The 16,068-nt window shown below is 60.7% G+C and overlaps 4 protein-coding genes across 7 annotated transcripts in view; 1 reads left to right on the forward strand and 3 right to left on the reverse strand.

Moving 5' to 3' along the window:
- The window catches only part of LOC106896039 (gastrula zinc finger protein XlCGF26.1-like), a 21,116-nt gene extending 16,248 nt beyond the window's left edge, over window positions 1-4,868 (forward strand). Inside the window, exons 1-4 of one of the 3 annotated variants that reach the window (XM_014955751.1) lie at window positions 1,043-1,246; window positions 1,688-1,814; window positions 2,220-2,327; window positions 2,498-4,868. In XM_014955751.1, coding sequence (XP_014811237.1) covers window positions 1,688-1,814; window positions 2,220-2,327; window positions 2,498-4,122 — 1,860 coding nt within the window. In that variant the 5' untranslated portion in view covers window positions 1,043-1,246 and the 3' untranslated portion in view covers window positions 4,123-4,868. Of the gene's footprint in view, window positions 1-1,042; window positions 1,247-1,397; window positions 1,547-1,687; window positions 1,815-2,219; window positions 2,328-2,497 lie in introns of those variants that run through there. The other 2 variants (XM_014955750.1, XM_014955752.1) reach the window with 2 other exon arrangements.
- The window catches only part of LOC106896033, a 22,855-nt gene extending 12,190 nt beyond the window's left edge, over window positions 1-10,665 (reverse strand). The window contains exons 1-12 of the mRNA XM_014955738.1: window positions 10,549-10,665; window positions 10,281-10,407; window positions 10,088-10,195; window positions 7,731-9,942; window positions 3,915-4,036; window positions 3,639-3,806; window positions 3,331-3,554; window positions 3,105-3,218; window positions 2,928-3,032; window positions 2,643-2,759; window positions 1,383-1,431; window positions 225-328 (exon numbers count right to left, since the gene is read on the reverse strand). Coding sequence (XP_014811224.1) covers window positions 225-328; window positions 1,383-1,431; window positions 2,643-2,759; window positions 2,928-3,032; window positions 3,105-3,218; window positions 3,331-3,554; window positions 3,639-3,806; window positions 3,915-4,036; window positions 7,731-9,942; window positions 10,088-10,195; window positions 10,281-10,407 — 3,450 coding nt within the window. The 5' untranslated portion in view covers window positions 10,549-10,665. The remainder of the gene's footprint in view (window positions 1-224; window positions 329-1,382; window positions 1,432-2,642; window positions 2,760-2,927; window positions 3,033-3,104; window positions 3,219-3,330; window positions 3,555-3,638; window positions 3,807-3,914; window positions 4,037-7,730; window positions 9,943-10,087; window positions 10,196-10,280; window positions 10,408-10,548) is intronic.
- A 1,995-nt stretch (window positions 10,666-12,660) lies between these two features.
- On the reverse strand, window positions 12,661-16,029 carry ZNF425 (zinc finger protein 425). Of its 2 annotated transcripts, XM_014955742.1 has the most exons (4): window positions 15,909-16,029; window positions 15,334-15,460; window positions 15,141-15,248; window positions 12,661-14,982 (listed from the first exon to the last, which is right to left on the reverse strand). In XM_014955742.1, exons 2-4 carry the CDS (start codon window positions 15,458-15,460, stop codon window positions 12,749-12,751), a joined length of 2,469 nt encoding a protein of 822 aa, XP_014811228.1. In that variant the 5' UTR covers window positions 15,909-16,029; the 3' UTR covers window positions 12,661-12,748. The 2 variants fall into 2 exon arrangements, with proteins under 2 accessions (XP_014811228.1, XP_014811229.1); XM_014955743.1 differs by lacking the exon at window positions 15,909-16,029 and having other exon boundaries at window positions 12,661-14,979; window positions 15,334-15,578.
- LOC106896034 (zinc finger protein 707-like) overlaps window positions 15,483-16,068 on the reverse strand; it is an 8,992-nt gene continuing 8,406 nt past the window's right edge. The window contains exons 4-5 of the mRNA XM_014955739.1: window positions 15,909-15,940; window positions 15,483-15,548 (exon numbers count right to left, since the gene is read on the reverse strand). Of these exons, the coding sequence (XP_014811225.1) occupies window positions 15,483-15,548; window positions 15,909-15,940 (98 nt within the window). The remainder of the gene's footprint in view (window positions 15,549-15,908; window positions 15,941-16,068) is intronic.

Below are 16,068 nucleotides of genomic sequence, written 5' to 3' on the forward strand. Positions count from 1 at the left end.
TGGGGTCCCCTCCTGGGTTCTTCCTTCTCTTTCTCCTCCCCCACGGGGGGGGGTGGGGTGGCAGTCCTTTTTCTGCTGCCCCAAAGAAGACCTAAAACCCCGCATTTCCTTCCCCACCCGATTCCAGCTCCGGTCCCCCCCGAGATGCCTCAACCCTGTCCCAACACAAACACCAGCGATGCTTTCATGTCCCCCCCTCATCCCCCACACCTCGACGTCCTCACCTTCTCAAGACCCTTCAGGAGGACCCGTGTTCGGTGCGTGGCCGATCTGGGACCAGGAATTGGTTGCCCAGAGAAGCTGTGGCTGCCCCATCCCTGGAGGTGTTTCTCTTTCTCCTCCCCCACGGGGGGGGGTGGGGTGGCAGTCCTTTTTCTGCTGCCCCAAAGAAGACCGGTTGGGGCCTGGGGGGGTGAGACAATGGTGCTGTGTAGCACCCGCTTGGGGTGTCCTTCCCTCAGGGTCAGCATCGGGGTCTTCCTCTTCCCTTTGCTCTTCTCTTAAAGGGTCTTTATCTCCACCCGCAACTTTCACCCGCTTTTTTTATTTTCATTTTCCCGTTTTTCTCCTCCACATCCCACCCCAGACCCCAGGGCTCGGCATCGGGTCTCCCCTGGAGCTTTCTGCCAGAAGCTCCAAGTTGGGCCGTTCCCCCCAGCACCATCACAGGTAGACCCCGTTTTTATGACCTCCCCCCACCCGGAGGAGCCCCGAGGCTGCTGCCAGAACCGTTTCCTCTTTAATTTGCTCAAAGTCTCGTGGTTTCTCGGGGCCCCACGTGAAATCCTGCTTCCTCGTCATCACTGACAGAGAGTGAGTGCGGGGGGGAAGGTGCCCCCCGCTTTTTTTATTTTCATTTTCCCGTTTTTCTCCTCCACATCCCACCCCAGGGGGGTGAGGGAGCCGCTGCCGCTGGTTCTTTGTTCGGGGCTGAGGTTCAAAGGGGCAGCTCCAGGATTTGGGTGGGGATTTTCCCCGTCGTTTTTCCGGCTCCGGGTGGAAGGGCCCTTCCTCTTCCCTTTGCTCTTCTCTTAAAGGGTCTTTATCTCCACCCGCAACTTTCACCCCCCGTTTTTTTCCATTTTCCTGTTTTTCTCCTCCACGTCCCACCCCAGGGGGGTGAGGGAGCCGCTGCCGCTGGTTCTTTGTTCGGGGCTGAGGTTCAAAGGGGCAGCTCCAGGATTTGGGTGGGGATTTTCCCCGTCGTTTTTCCGGCTCCGGGTGGAAGGGCCCGCAGCGGTTGGAGGTAAGTGACCTTCTGGGCCTGGTGTCTACATACATTATATTACAGATACCAGGAAGAACTTCTTTGCTGTGAGGGTGGTGAGAGCCTGGCCCAGGTTGGCCAGAGAAGCCGTGGCTGCCCCATCCCTGGAGGGGTTCAAGGCCAGGCTGGATGGGGCTTGGAGCAACTTGGGCTGGTGGGAGGTGTCCCTGCCCAGGGCAGGGGGTTGGAACTCGATGGTCTTTGAGGTCCCTTCCAACCCAAACCATTCCATGTTTCTATGATTCAGGTTGTGGGTGGAAGGGCCTACAGCGGTTGGAGGTAAGTGACCTTCTGGGCCTGGTGTCTTCATGGAAACGCTGTTTTCCTGGCGGGGAGCGAAGCTGGGGCTGGGGGAGCCGCCGGTGGTGCCGGTGTCAGGCTTTGGTGGCCGGTGCTGAGCCAAGGTGCTTCTTGCTGCAGATGGCGGTGACGTTCGAGGAGGTGGCCATCTACTTCTCCCCCGAGGAGTGGGCCGAGCTGGGGGGCTGGCAGCGGCGGCTCTACCGGGAGGTGATGCTGGAGAACTACCAGGCGGTGGCCGAGCTGGGTGAGGACTCTCTGCGGTGCCGCCGGGGCCGGGCTCCAGCTGGAAGTCCCCTCGGGATGCGGTAGAGGTGGAATCGGTCAGGACAGGCCGTGGATGGGGTTGTAGAGATGAGGCTTTTTCCCTTGGGAGGGTCCTACGAGGCTCTTCTTGCCCAAGTCCCCGAGCACTTCAGGGCTGAGCAAGGTCAAGCCCTGGTGCAAAGGTCTCTCCAGCGCTGCTGGGCTTGGGGCACCCACCACCTCTCCAGGAAGCCTGGAGCTCCAGGGTTAGAGCCCCCTCTCCCTAAAGAAGTGCTTCCGTGGGCGGGCAGGGACAGGAGAGAAGAGCAGAGGTGGGGAGATGCTGGGGCCACTGCCACCACCCCGGCAGTGCGAGAGAGGGGGCTTCTCTTTCTTCCCCGCACAGGCTGGTGCCCCGTCAAGCCGGAGATCATCTGCCAGATGGAGCGAGAAGAGACGCCGTGTGTGCCAGACCCCCCTGGGGCACGGCGCAGCCGCGGGACCCCTGAGCCAGGTGGGTCCGAGGGGTTTCATGGAAGCTTGGGGGGTTGAAGCAGCACTATCCCCTTGGAGCCCCAGCCCCAGGAGGGCTGGGAGACTGGTGGGGTGTCCATGCTCCTCTCCATGAGGCGGTGCCAAGTGCCCATCCTGTTCCCAGCAGTGACCCCAACCTCTCCTCCCCAGCAGATGGTGATGTCTTGCTGCAGAGAGAGGCCAGGAACGTCACCAAAGGGCTGTCAGACCCCACCACCCTGCTCCCGGCCATGTCCAAGCGAGATGGGAAGCGATGGGGAGCCCTCCCAGCCAAGCTGCTGCCGGCCCATCCAACCTCTGCCACCCCGGGGTCAAAGAGACCCCGTTCCTGCTCCGAGTGTGGGAAGAGCTTCCGCAAGATCCGGGACCAGAAGAAGCTCCAGCAGACACACACGGTGGCACGGCCCTTCTCCTGCCGGCAGTGCGGCCGCAAGCTTGAGCTGAAGCAGAAGCTGGTGTCTCACCAGAAGGTCCACGGTGGGGAGAAGCCCTTCAGCTGCACCGAATGCGGCAAGCGCTTTGCCCACAAGTGTAATCTCCTGATCCACCGGGGCGTGCACACCGGGGAGCGTCCCTTCACCTGTGGTGACTGCGGCCGTCGCTTCAGGGTGAAGTACCACCTGAACCGCCACCAGCGGGTCCACACCGCGGAACGTCCCTTCGCCTGCCCCACCTGCCCCAAGACCTTCAAGGACAAGCAGACCCTCAATGCCCACCAACGCATCCACATGAGGAAGCACCCCTTTGCCTGCCCCACCTGCCCCAAGACCTTCAAGGACGAGCGGACCTTCAGTGTCCACCAACGCGTCCACCAACGCATCCTCCAACGCACCAAGGAGCGCCCCTTCGCCTGCCCTTTCTGCTCCAGGGCCTTCAAGGACAAGGACACCCTCACCATCCACATGTGCATTCACACCGGGAAGCCACCCTATGCTTGCACCTACTGCCCCAAGGTTTTCAAAAATAAGAGGGGCCTCACTGACCACCGTCGGGTCCACACTGGGGAGCGCCCCTTCGCTTGCACCCACTGCCCCAAGGCCTTCAAGTACAGGAGGACTTTCAGGAACCACCAGTGGGTTCACACCAAGGAGCGCCCCTTCGCCTGTGACAGTTGCCCCAAGGCCTTCAAGAACAAGCAGGCCCTCACTGAGCACCAGTGGGTCCACACCACAGAGCGCCCCTTCACCTGCAACAGTTGCCCCAAGGCCTACAAGAACAAGAGGGCCCTCAACATCCACCTACAGACCCACACTGAGGAGGGCCCCTTCCCCTGTGCCCGTTGTCCCAAGACCTTCAGAAACAAGAAGGCCCTCAGTGAACACCAGCGGGTCCACTCGGTGGAGCGCCCCTTCGTCTGCCCCCACTGCCCCATGGCCTTCAGGAACAAGGTAACCCTCACCGACCACCTGCGGGTCCACACCGGGGAGCGCCCCTTCTCCTGCCCCCATTGCCCCAAGGCCTTCAAGCACAAGAAGGCCCTCACCATCCATAAGAGGGTCCACACCGGGGAACGCCCCTTCGCCTGTGATGGCTGCCCCATGGCCTTCAGAGACAAGCAGACCCTCACCATCCACCAGCGGGCCCACACGGGCGAGAGACCCTACAAGTGCAGCGAGTGTGGCAAGACCTACGTCCGCAAGGAAGGGCTGAAATGTCACGTGTGTGTGCACCACGTCCCGCAGGCAGTGCCTGAGGGTGGACATTGGGAAGAGGGTGGTCCATCTTTGGCAGGAGATGTGGGCGAAGGCCAAGACCTTCCAGTTGGGCAGCTGTGAGGAGCAGTTTCGGGATGAGGGGATCATGCTGGATCACCAGGGCACCCACGGCACCCCCTAAACCATGGCTGCCTCTGCAGCCGGACACCCCTGGAACCTCTGTTATGGGGCTCATGGCTCGTCCTGGCTCAGCACTCCTCACCTTTCTCAGAAACTTCTTCTGCTGTGTTACACCACACGATGATCATTGCTGGACTGCTGGTGTTCTGGAGCAGCCACTCTCCTGAAAAACTCCTTTCTTCCATCTGCTTTACCTTCCGACTCAAGCACAAGTGCTTGTAGGACCGGGGTAGGGGTTTTTTGTCTCATTTACTCATGTCCTCTCCATAGTTGCAGAGGCAAAGCCACAGGAGATCTCAGAGCGGGGTCCTGTGCCTCTTGAATGGGTTTTGTAGGAGGGTGTTTTTTTTTTCTTAATGGCTGAGATGTGGGTCCGTTCGGGGGAAAAGCGGGATCCTTTCTCCATCCCCGACAGGTTTTCAAACAGTTTATCATTATTCTTAGCTATTTCTTCGTTTTGCTCCGCTGCTGTCTTGGTGATTTCCTCTATTTTCTCATCGTTTTTTCCACGGCGGCCCCAGGGAGGGCAGGAGAGAGACTCTTCCTTCTGCTCTACCCTGTAGCCACGTCATTTACTGTTGGTGCCTCAGCGTCGGGTCCTCCCCGGAGCGTTGCTGACCATGTGTGGGGACACATCGATGGCAGACTCTGCGTAAACTTCCCCAGTAAAGATTGTTTGCATGACGTGTCGTCGGGGTCTCCATTCACTCGTCGCTCACCATAAATCACCTCTCGTGCACCCACGTCCCTTGAGCACTCCGTACCTTTCTCCATGCTGCCCCATTTGCTTAGAGGGCATGTGGTATCATCCTTAACGGGAGACCTGCTCTTTAAAGGTGACACCAGATGCCTCCAGAGCCTGAAAGTGTTTATCCTTCTCCCAGTTGCTTTATCAATAGCTCCATCTTTGGCTAGGTTTCCCAACTGCTTGGCTTCTCTACCATCTAAGTCGTTGCCCCAGCATTGGGGCAACCAGAAGATTATTCCTCAAGAAGGGGAGATGCTTAAGTCCTTCCTCATATTTCAGAAATCCTTCACAGAGAAGGATTTAATGATTATCCCTGCATTTGAGTCCTCCTCCCCCTGTGTTGATGCTGCCCAAGAAGGTCCCTCTCCTGGATCTGCTTCCGAAGGGGCAGGGGGATGAGCCGGTTTCCTTTCCTGCTTCCTGGTCACTGGGGCAACTTGTACCGGTTCTGCTGGAGTTGAGCAGCAGGTTGTGTGTGTGTTTGTGTGTAGCTTGGGGAGCAGTTTGTGCCTGTGCCGGCAACAAAATCCCCATAACATTCAATGTTTCTCTCTCTCCCAGTCCCTTTATCAATAGCTCCATCTTTGGCTAGGTTTCCCAACTGCTTGGCTTCTCTACCATCTAAGTCGTTGCCCCAGCATTGGGGCAACCAGAAGATTAGTCCTCAAGAAGGGGAGATGCTTAAGTCCTTCCTCATATTTCAGAAATCCTTCACAGAGAAGGATTTAATGATTATCCCTGCATTTGAGTCCTCCTCCCCCTGTGTTGATGCTGCCCAAGAAGGTCCCTCTCCTGGATCTGCTTCCGAAGGGGCAGGGGGATGAGCCGGTTTCCTTTCCTGCTTCCTGGTCACTGGGGCAACTTGTACCGGTTCTGCTGGAGTTGAGCAGCAGGTTGTGTGTGTGTTTGTGTGTAGCTTGGGGAGCAGTTTGTGCCTGTGCCGGCAACAAAATCCCCATAACATTCATTTTCTGAGCAGCCCAAAAGGGTCTCCATCCCCTCGCTCTTCGGCACAACCATTAAAGGGTGAGATAAACCTTTCCCAGGTGAAACCAAAAGAGTAATTAGTAAAAGAGTCCATCACCTCCAGCCCCACACGCAGCCCCACTGAATCTGTTGTGCTTTGGGCTGGGTTGGCCAGTGACACGACGACAGATGCTCTCCCCCACCTCACTCCAAGGAGAGGAAGAAGAGAGAGAAAGGGGTTTAGGGGAAAACCAAGCAACTTTAACGAAATACTACCAATAAAATAAAAAGGAAATAATTAAGTAAATACAATACATACCAGGCTGTATGGAGCTCCCAGGGAGATGTCACCAGCAGGCACTGGGGAAGGTCCAGACTGGGCTCAGTGACAGATGGGAACTGGGCTCCGGATGTTGCTTCAGGAGCTCATGGAGCAGGGTCAAAGGCAGACAAACAGACAGGGTCCTCCTCAGGTGTTAGTCATCAAAGAAAGAGCCAATAGAAAAGCCAAGGAAGAAGAAACCCAGGCCCTTTGATCCCTCAGCTTTTATACCGAGCATGGGGCAGATGGGGTAGAACACCCTGTTGGTCAGTTTGGGTCACCTCTCCTGTCCACCCCTCCCCACAGGTGTGACCCCTCTGTGGGGCAAACACTGACCCAGGTTACCATAGCAATTAGTAAGAGCAAGAGCTTTCTCTCTGAACAGAAAGTTGGCTCTGCTCCACCCCATCCCAGCACCCTACCTTGCCTGGTCTCTTGGAGGACCCTTCTCTTGTGGGGTTGCTGAGGGCTGGAGAACCACAGGTGCCCATCGCTACCCCAAGGGTGCATCGGGGTCCATATTGCATCACCTGAGAGTCCCTGATTCCCATCCATCAGCTGATTCATCAACTGGGGAGCCAAGGAGCGATCGGCAGGACAATGACATATGGCCAGTGGGAAAGCCTGGCGGAGGGTGGAGGCTGAGAGGGGACGATCTCAACACGAGTGATGTTCCTCAGGTCTCAGCACTGGGGCTGGTTCTCCTTAACACCCTTATCTATGGTCCTGACGAGGGGATGGAGCACACCCTCAGTCGGTTTGTAGAAGACACCAGATTGGGTGGGAGTGTTGGATTTGCTGGAGAGTAGGAAGGCTCTACAGAGAGATCTGGACAGGCTGGACCGATGCGCTGATGGCCAACAAGACCAACAGCGTGGCCAAGGAGGCAAACAGCATCCTGGCTTGTATCAGCAGTATTTTGGCCAGCAGGACTAGGGAAGTCCATCGTCCCCCTGTACTCGGCACTGGTGAGTCCCCACCTCAAGTGCCGGGGTCAGTTTTGGGGCCAGGCTTATCTCCTGGGCCAGGAGCTGGCCCTGTGTCCCGGCTGGATGGGAGTCCCTGCTACTGGGGAGAGGATGGCCATGTCCAGGACCAGCCTGGCCTTGGGTTCCTCTCCAGGAGGATGCAGACGCCTCCCTGTGTCCCCCTGCCATTCCTGGGCAGCTCTGGCACCCCGAGTGGCATTCAACACCCAGGAGAGGGCAACTGAATGGTGTGACAGGTCCACAGTGGTGGCACACCACACACCCCCCTGCAGACACCACCTCATGGGTGTCTGTGTCACCCAGGATCCATCAGGTGATGGAAGGGCACCTTTGCTCCCTGCAGGGACACACCAGCCCCCGCCGCTCGCGTGGTCCTTCCCAAAAGCTTTCGTGAAGGTGGGGACGCCGCTTCAAAAAGTGTAGGACACGATGTTTATTACTTCATGGAGGCCACTGGAGGTGTGGGATGGAGGTGGGTCCCAGCCGTGGCCGCACGTGTCCTCAACCACGTGTGATGCTCGGCCCCACTCCCTGCTCCCGGGCAGCACCTTCCTCCTCCTCGGGACCAACGCAGCCCGAAGCCCTTCCTTCCTCCTCACCCTCCTGCAAAGGGCTCCCGCCCGACCCGGGGTGGGGGCGATGCCTTTCAGCCACCTTGCGCTCACCCTCCGTCCTCACCGACCCCCGAGAAGGCCCATGGCCATGGGCAGCTTGGTCAACAGCCGGTTGGGTTCCAGGGCGAGGCGGAGGAGGTAGAAACCCCCCATCAAGGAGGGATGAGGGGTCTTGCTGCTCCCACCACAGACTCACAGCTTCTACGGCGAGGGATGGCGAACCAGGACGAGCTGTGAACCCCAGAGTGGCAGTTTCAGGGGTCCCAGACTGTGGGGGTGGCAACAGGCTGGGGGTGCCGTGGTTGCACTGGTGGTCTACCAGGACCCCGTCACCCTGAAACTGCTCCTCACAGCTGCTCAACTGGAAGGGCTTGGCCTTCGCCTGCCCCCCAAGCTGGGAGTGGACCCCCTCCTCCTGCGGGCCACCCTCGGGCATGGCCAGTGGTCCCTGGTGCACCTGCTGGTGGCGACTCAGGCCGTTCTTCCAGCTGTAGGTCTTGCTGCACTGGCCGCACTTGTAGGGCTTCTCGCCGTTGTGGACCCGCTGGTGGGTGGTGAGGGTGTTCCTGTACTTGAAGGCCTTGCCGCAGCGGCCGCAGGCGAAGGGGCGCTCCTCAGTGTGGACTCCTTGGTGGACGGCGAGGGCTTGCTTGTCCCTGAAGGCCTTGTGGCAGCAGGGGCAGGCGAAGGGGCGCTCCCCGTTGTGGATGCGCTGGTGGTTGGTGAGGGCTTGCTTCTGCTTGAAGGCCTTGGGGCAGCGGGGGCAGGCAAAGGGGCGCTCCCCGTTGTGGACCCTCAGGTGGACGGTGAGGGCTTGCTTCTGCTTGAAGGCTTTGGAACAGTGGCTGCAGGCAAAGGGGCGCTCCCCGGTGTGGACCCGCAGGTGGACGGTGAGGGCTTGCTTCTGCTTGAAGGCCTTGGGGCAGTGGGTGCAGACAAAGGGGCGCTCCTCCGTGTGGACCAGCTGGTGGACGGTGAGGGTCTTCTTCTTCTTGAAGGTCTGGGGGCAGTGGGCACAGGTGAAGGGGCGCTCCCCGGTATGGACCCGCTGGTGGACGGTGAGGGTCTTCTTGTGTTTGAAGGCCTTGGGACAGTGGGCGCAGGCAAAGAGACGCTCCCCGGTGTGGACCCACTGGTGGATGGTGAGGGACTTCTTGTCCCTGAAGGCTTTGGGGCAGTGGGCACAGGCGAAGGGGCACTCTATGGTGTGAACCCGTTGGTGGACGATGAGGGCCTTCTTGGCCTTGAAGGTCTTGGGGCAAATGGAACAGGAGAAGGGGCGCTCTGCGGAGTGGACCCGCTGGTGGTCAGTGAGAGCCCCCCGTTTCCTGAAGAGCTTGGGGCAGAGAGTGCAGGCGAAGGGACGCTCCCCGGTGTGGACCCGCTGGTGGGCGCTGAGGGCCGTCTTGTCCTTGAAGGTCTTGGGGCAGCGGTCGCAGGCGAAGGGGCGCTCCTCAGTGTGGACCCGCTGGTGGTTGGTGAGGGTCTGCTTGCGCCTGAAGGCCTTGGGGCAGCGGGGGCAGGCGAAGGGACGTTCCCCGGTGTGGACCCGCTGGTGGATGGTGAGGATCTGTTTGTCCCTGAAGGCCATGGGGCAGTGGGGGCAGGCGAAGGGACGTTCCCCGGTGTGTACCCGTTCGTGGCTGACCAGGTGGTACTTCTGCCTGAAGCGGCGGTCGCAGTGGCCACAGGCAAAGGGCTTCTCGCCGCTGTGCATGCGCCAGTGGATCAACACGTGGTGCTTCTGGGTGAAGCGCTTCCCGCAGTCGGCGCAGCCGAAGGGCTTCTCCCCACTGTGGACCTTCTGGTGGGACACCAGGACCTGCTTCAGCCGGAAGCGGCGGCTGCACTGCCGGCAGGAGAAGGGCCGCGCCGCCGTGTGCGTCTGCTGGTGCCTCCTCAGGTCCTGGATCTTGCCGAAGCTCTTCTCACACTTGACACACACATGGGGTCTCTTGGGGTCTGAGGGGCCGTGGGGGAGCTGGGGTGGCAGCAGGTTGGCCTGGAGGCCCCCCGACCACCTCCCGTCCTGCTCGGGCCGCCCTGGGAGCCGGCTGGTGGGGTCTGACAGCCCTTGGAGGAGCCCCCCATCCTCCCTCTGCGTCTGGACATCACCGTCTGCTGGGGGGAGAGGTCATGGTCACTGCCGGGGATGGGATGGGCACACGGGACCCTTCCTCACGGGGACCCCGCCAGCCCCCCCCTCCCTGGGGCACAGAGCACCTGTGGGACCCTCCCATGAGCTCTGCAGCCCCCCCAGACCCACCTGGCTCAGGGGTCCCGCGGCTGCGCCGTGCCCCAGGGGGGTCTGGCACACACGGCGTCTCTTCTCGCTCCATCTGGCAGATGATCTCCGGCTTGACGGGGCACCAGCCTGTGCGGGGCAGAGAGAGACCCTCAGTCCCAGAGGGGACTTCCAGCTGGAGCCCGGCCCCGGCGGCACCGCAGAGAGTCCTCACCCAGCTCGGCCACCGCCTGGTAGTTCTCCAGCATCACCTCCCGGTAGAGCCGCCGCTGCCAGCCCCCCAGCTCGGCCCACTCCTCGGGGGAGAAGTAGATGGCCACCTCCTCGAACGTCACCGCCATCTGCAGCAAGAAGCACCTTGGCTCAGCACCGGCCACCAAAGCCTGACACCGGCACCACCGGCGGCTCCCCCAGCCCCAGCTTCGCTCCCCGCCAGGAAAACAGCATTTCCATGAGGACACCAGGCCCAGAAGGTCACTTACCTCCAACCGCTGCGGGCCCTTCCACCCACAACCTGAATCATGGAATCATGGAATGGTTTGGGTGGGAAGGGACCTCAAAGACCATCGAGTTCCAACCCCCTGCCCTGGGCAGGGACACCTCCCACCAAATCCTTCACAGAGAAGGATTTAATGATTATCCCTGCATTTGAGTCCTCCTCCCCCTGTGTTGATGCTGCCCAAGAAGGTCCCTCTCCTGGATCTGCTTCCGAAGGGGCAGGGGGATGAGCCGGTTTCCTTTCCTGCTTCCTGGTCACTGGGGCAACTTGTACCGGTTCTGCTGGAGTTGAGCAGCAGGTTGTGTGTGTGTTTGTGTGTAGCTTGGGGAGCAGTTTGTGCCTGTGCCGGCAACAAAATCCCCATAACATTCATTTTCTGAGCAGCCCAAAAGGGTCTCCATCCCCTCGCTCTTCGGCACAACCATTAAAGGGTGAGATAAACCTTTCCCAGGTGAAACCAAAAGAGTAATTAGTAAAAGAGTCCATCACCTCCAGCCCCACACGCAGCCCCACTGAATCTGTTGTGCTTTGGGCTGGGTTGGCCAGTGACACGACGACAGATGCTCTCCCCCACCTCACTCCAAGGAGAGGAAGAAGAGAGAGAAAGGGGTTTAGGGGAAAACCAAGCAACTTTAACGAAATACTACCAATAAAATAAAAAGGAAATAATTAAGTAAATACAATACATACCAGGCTGTATGGAGCTCCCAGGGAGATGTCACCAGCAGGCACTGGGGAAGGTCCAGACTGGGCTCAGTGACAGATGGGAACTGGGCTCCGGATGTTGCTTCAGGAGCTCATGGAGCAGGGTCAAAGGCAGACAAACAGACAGGGTCCTCCTCAGGTGTTAGTCATCAAAGAAAGAGCCAATAGAAAAGCCAAGGAAGAAGAAACCCAGGCCCTTTGATCCCTCAGCTTTTATACCGAGCATGGGGCAGATGGGGTAGAACACCCTGTTGGTCAGTTTGGGTCACCTCTCCTGTCCACCCCTCCCCACAGGTGTGACCCCTCTTTGGAGCAAACACTGACCCAGGTTACCATAGCAATTAGTAAGAGCAAGAGCTTTCTCTCTGAACAGAAAGTTGGCTCTGCTCCACCCCATCCCAGCACCCTACCTTGCCTGGTCTCTTGGAGGACCCTTCTCTTGTGGGGTTGCTGAGGGCTGGAGAACCACAGGTGCCCATCGCTACCCCAAGGGTGCATCGGGGTCCATATTGCATCACCTGAGAGTCCCTGATTCCCATCCATCAGCTGATTCATCAACTGGGGAGCCAAGGAGCGATCGGCAGGACAATGACATATGGCCAGTGGGAAAGCCTGGCGGAGGGTGGAGGCTGAGAGGGGACGATCTCAACACGAGTGATGTTCCTCAGGTCTCAGCACTGGGGCTGGTTCTCCTTAACACCCTTATCTATGGTCCTGACGAGGGGATGGAGCACACCCTCAGTCGGTTTGTAGAAGACACCAGATTGGGTGGGAGTGTTGGATTTGCTGGAGAGTAGGAAGGCTCTACAGAGAGATCTGGACAGGCTGGACCGATGCGCTGATTGCACACAAGACCAACAGCGTGGCCAAGGAGGCAAACAGCATCCTGGCTTGTATCAGCAGTATTTTGGCCAGCAGGACTAGGGAAGTCCATCGTCCCCCTGTACTCGGCACTGGTGAGTCCCCACCTCAAGTGCCGGGGTCAGTTTTGGGGCCAGGCTTATCTCCTGGGCCAGGAGCTGGCCCTGTGTCCCGGCTGGATGGGAGTCCCTGCTACTGGGGAGAGGATGGCCATGTCCAGGACCAGCCTGGCCTTGGGTTCCTCTCCAGGAGGATGCAGACGCCTCCCTGTGTCCCCCTGCCATTCCTGGGCAGCTCTGGCACCCCGAGTGGCATTCAACACCCAGGAGAGGGCAACTGAATGGTGTGACAGGTCCACAGTGGTGGCACACCACACACCCCCCTGCAGACACCACCTCATGGGTGTCTGTGTCACCCAGGATCCATCAGGTGATGGAAGGGCACCTTTGCTCCCTGCAGGGACACACCAGCCCCCGCCGCTCGCGTGGTCCTTCCCAAAAGCTTTCGTGAAGGTGGGGACGCCGCTTCAAAAAGTGTAGGACACGATGTTTATTACTTCATGGAGGCCACTGGAGGTGTGGGATGGAGGTGGGTCCCAGCCGTGGCCGCACGTGTCCTCAACCACGTGTGATGCTCGGCCCCACTCCCTGCTCCCGGGCAGCACCTTCCTCCTCCTCGGGACCAACGCAGCCCGAAGCCCTTCCTTCCTCCTCACCCTCCTGCAAAGGGCTCCCGCCCGACCCGGGGTGGGGGCGATGCCTTTCAGCCACCTTGCGCTCACCCTCCGTCCTCACCGACCCCCGAGAAGGCCCATGGCCATGGGCAGCTTGGTCAACAGCCGGTTGGGTTCCAGGGCGAGGCGGAGGAGGTAGAAACCCCCCATCAAGGAGGGATGAGGGGTCTTGCTGCTCCCACCACAGACTCACAGCTTCTACGGCGAGGGATGGCGAACCAGGACGAGCTGTGAACCCCAGAGTGGCAGTTTCAGGGGTCCCAGACTGTGGGGGTGGCAACAGGCTGGGGGGGCCGTGGTTGCACTGGTGGTCTACCAGGACCCCGTCACCCTGAAACTGCTCCTCACAGCTGCTCAACTGGAAGGGCTTGGCCTTCGCCTGCCCCCCAAGCTGGGAGTGGACCCCCTCCTCCTGCGGGCCACCCTCGGGCATGGCCAGTGGTCCCTGGTGCACCTGCTGGTGGCGACTCAGGCCGTTCTTCCAGCTGTAGGTCTTGCTGCACTGGCCGCACTTGTAGGGCTTCTCGCCGTTGTGGACCCGCTGGTGGGTGGTGAGGGTGTTCCTGTACTTGAAGGCCTTGCCGCAGCGGCCGCAGGCGAAGGGGCGCTCCTCAGTGTGGACTCCTTGGTGGACGGCGAGGGCTTGCTTGTCCCTGAAGGCCTTGTGGCAGCAGGGGCAGGCGAAGGGGCGCTCCCCGTTGTGGATGCGCTGGTGGTTGGTGAGGGCTTGCTTCTGCTTGAAGGCCTTGGGGCAGCGGGGGCAGGCAAAGGGGCGCTCCCCGTTGTGGACCCTCAGGTGGACGGTGAGGGCTTGCTTCTGCTTGAAGGCTTTGGAACAGTGGCTGCAGGCAAAGGGGCGCTCCCCGGTGTGGACCCGCAGGTGGACGGTGAGGGCTTGCTTCTGCTTGAAGGCCTTGGGGCAGTGGGTGCAGACAAAGGGGCGCTCCTCCGTGTGGACCAGCTGGTGGACGGTGAGGGTCTTCTTCTTCTTGAAGGTCTGGGGGCAGTGGGCACAGGTGAAGGGGCGCTCCCCGGTATGGACCCGCTGGTGGACGGTGAGGGTCTTCTTGTGTTTGAAGGCCTTGGGACAGTGGGCGCAGGCAAAGAGACGCTCCCCGGTGTGGACCCACTGGTGGATGGTGAGGGACTTCTTGTCCCTGAAGGCTTTGGGGCAGTGGGCACAGGCGAAGGGGCACTCTATGGTGTGAACCCGTTGGTGGACGATGAGGGCCTTCTTGGCCTTGAAGGTCTTGGGGCAAATGGAACAGGAGAAGGGGCGCTCTGCGGAGTGGACCCGCTGGTGGTCAGTGAGAGCCCCCCGTTTCCTGAAGAGCTTGGGGCAGAGAGTGCAGGCGAAGGGACGCTCCCCGGTGTGGACCCGCTGGTGGGCGCTGAGGGCCGTCTTGTCCTTGAAGGTCTTGGGGCAGCGGTCGCAGGCGAAGGGGCGCTCCTCAGTGTGGACCCGCTGGTGGTTGGTGAGGGTCTGCTTGCGCCTGAAGGCCTTGGGGCAGCGGGGGCAGGCGAAGGGACGTTCCCCAGTGTGGACCCGCTGGTGGATGGTGAGGATCTGTTTGTCCCTGAAGGCCATGGGGCAGTGGGGGCAGGCGAAGGGACGTTCCCCGGTGTGTACCCGTTCGTGGCTGACCAGGTGGTACTTCTGCCTGAAGCGGCGGTCGCAGTGGCCACAGGCAAAGGGCTTCTCGCCGCTGTGCATGCGCCAGTGGATCAACACGTGGTGCTTCTGGGTGAAGCGCTTCCCGCAGTCGGCGCAGCCGAAGGGCTTCTCCCCACTGTGGACCTTCTGGTGAGACACCAGGACCTGCTTCAGCCGGAAGCGGCGGCTGCACTGCCGGCAGGAGAAGGGCCGCGCCGCCGTGTGCGTCTGCTGGTGCCTCCTCAGGTCCTGGATCTTGCCGAAGCTCTTCTCACACTTGACACACACATGGGGTCTCTTGGGGTCTGAGGGGCCGTGGGGGAGCTGGGGTGGCAGCAGCTTGGCCTGGAGGCCCCCCGACCACCTCCCGTCCTGCTCGGGCCGCCCTGGGAGCCGGCTGGTGGGGTCTGACAGCCCTTGGAGGAGCCCCCCATCCTCCCTCTGCGTCTGGACATCACCGTCTGCTGGGGAGGAGAGGTCATGGTCACTGCCGGGGATGGGATGGGCACACGGGACCCTTCCCCACGGGGAGCAGCACAGGGACCCCGCCAGCCCCCCCCCTCCCTGGGCACGGAGCACCTGTGGGACCCTCCCATGAGCTCTGCAGCCCCCCCAGACCCACCTGGCTCAGGGGTCCCGCGGCTGCGCCGTGCCCCAGGGGGGTCTGGCACACACGGCGTCTCTTCTCGCTCCATCTGGCAGATGATCTCCGGCTTGACGGGGCACCAGCCTGTGCGGGGCAGAGAGAGACCCTCAGTCCCAGAGGGGACTTCCAGCTGGAGCCCGGCCCCGGCGGCACCGCAGAGAGTCCTCACCCAGCTCGGCCACCGCCTGGTAGTTCTCCAGCATCACCTCCCGGTAGAGCCGCCGCTGCCAGCCCCCCAGCTCGGCCCACTCCTCGGGGGAGAAGTAGATGGCCACCTCCTCGAACGTCACCGCCATCTGCAGCAAGAAGCACCTTGGCTCAGCACCGGCCACCAAAGCCTGACACCGGCACCACCGGCGGCTCCCCCAGCCCCAGCTTCGGCCCCTGCCCAGAAAACACCATTTGCCTGGAGGAACCAGGCCCAGAAGCTCCCTCCCCTGCCCACCCACCGCTGCGGGCCCTTCCACCCAGAGCCTGAATCATAGAATCATAGAATGGTTTGGGTTGGAAGGGACCTCAAAGACCATCGAGTTCCAACCCCCTGCCCTGGGCAGGGACACCTCCCACCAGACCACGTTGCTCAAGGCCCCATCCAGCCTGGCCTTGAACCCCTCCAGGGATGGGGCAGCCACAGCTTCTCTGGCCAACCTGGGCCAGGCTCTCAGAAGAAGGACCGGGACAAGGACCCACCCCGCCAGGAAAACAGCGTTTCCATGAGGACACCAGGCCCAGAAGGTCACTTACCTCCAACCGCTGTGGGCCCTTCCACCCACAACCTGAATCATGGAATCATGGAATGGTTTGGGTGGGAAGGGACCTCAAAGATGATCAAGTTCCAACCCCCTGCCCTGGGCAGGGACACCTCCCACCACCCCAGGTTGCTCCAACCCCCATCCAGCCTGGC

This window comes from Calidris pugnax, unplaced genomic scaffold, assembly GCF_001431845.1.
Source record: "Calidris pugnax isolate Ruff unplaced genomic scaffold, ASM143184v1 scaffold272, whole genome shotgun sequence".
NCBI lineage: Eukaryota > Metazoa > Chordata > Aves > Charadriiformes > Scolopacidae > Calidris > Calidris pugnax.

Bases quoted from the DNA above. Each gene is read 5' to 3' on its own strand.
- ZNF425 (XM_014955742.1), bottom strand. From the start codon at position 15,460: ATGGCGGTGACGTTCGAGGAGGTGGCCATCTACTTCTCCCCCGAGGAG. The intron at 15,249-15,333 runs GTGAGGACTCTC...TGCCCCGCACAG, and splicing joins CCAGGCGGTGGCCGAGCTGG to GCTGGTGCCCCGTCAAGCCG. The intron at 14,983-15,140 runs GTGGGTCTGGGG...TCTCCTCCCCAG, and splicing joins CCGCGGGACCCCTGAGCCAG to CAGACGGTGATGTCCAGACG.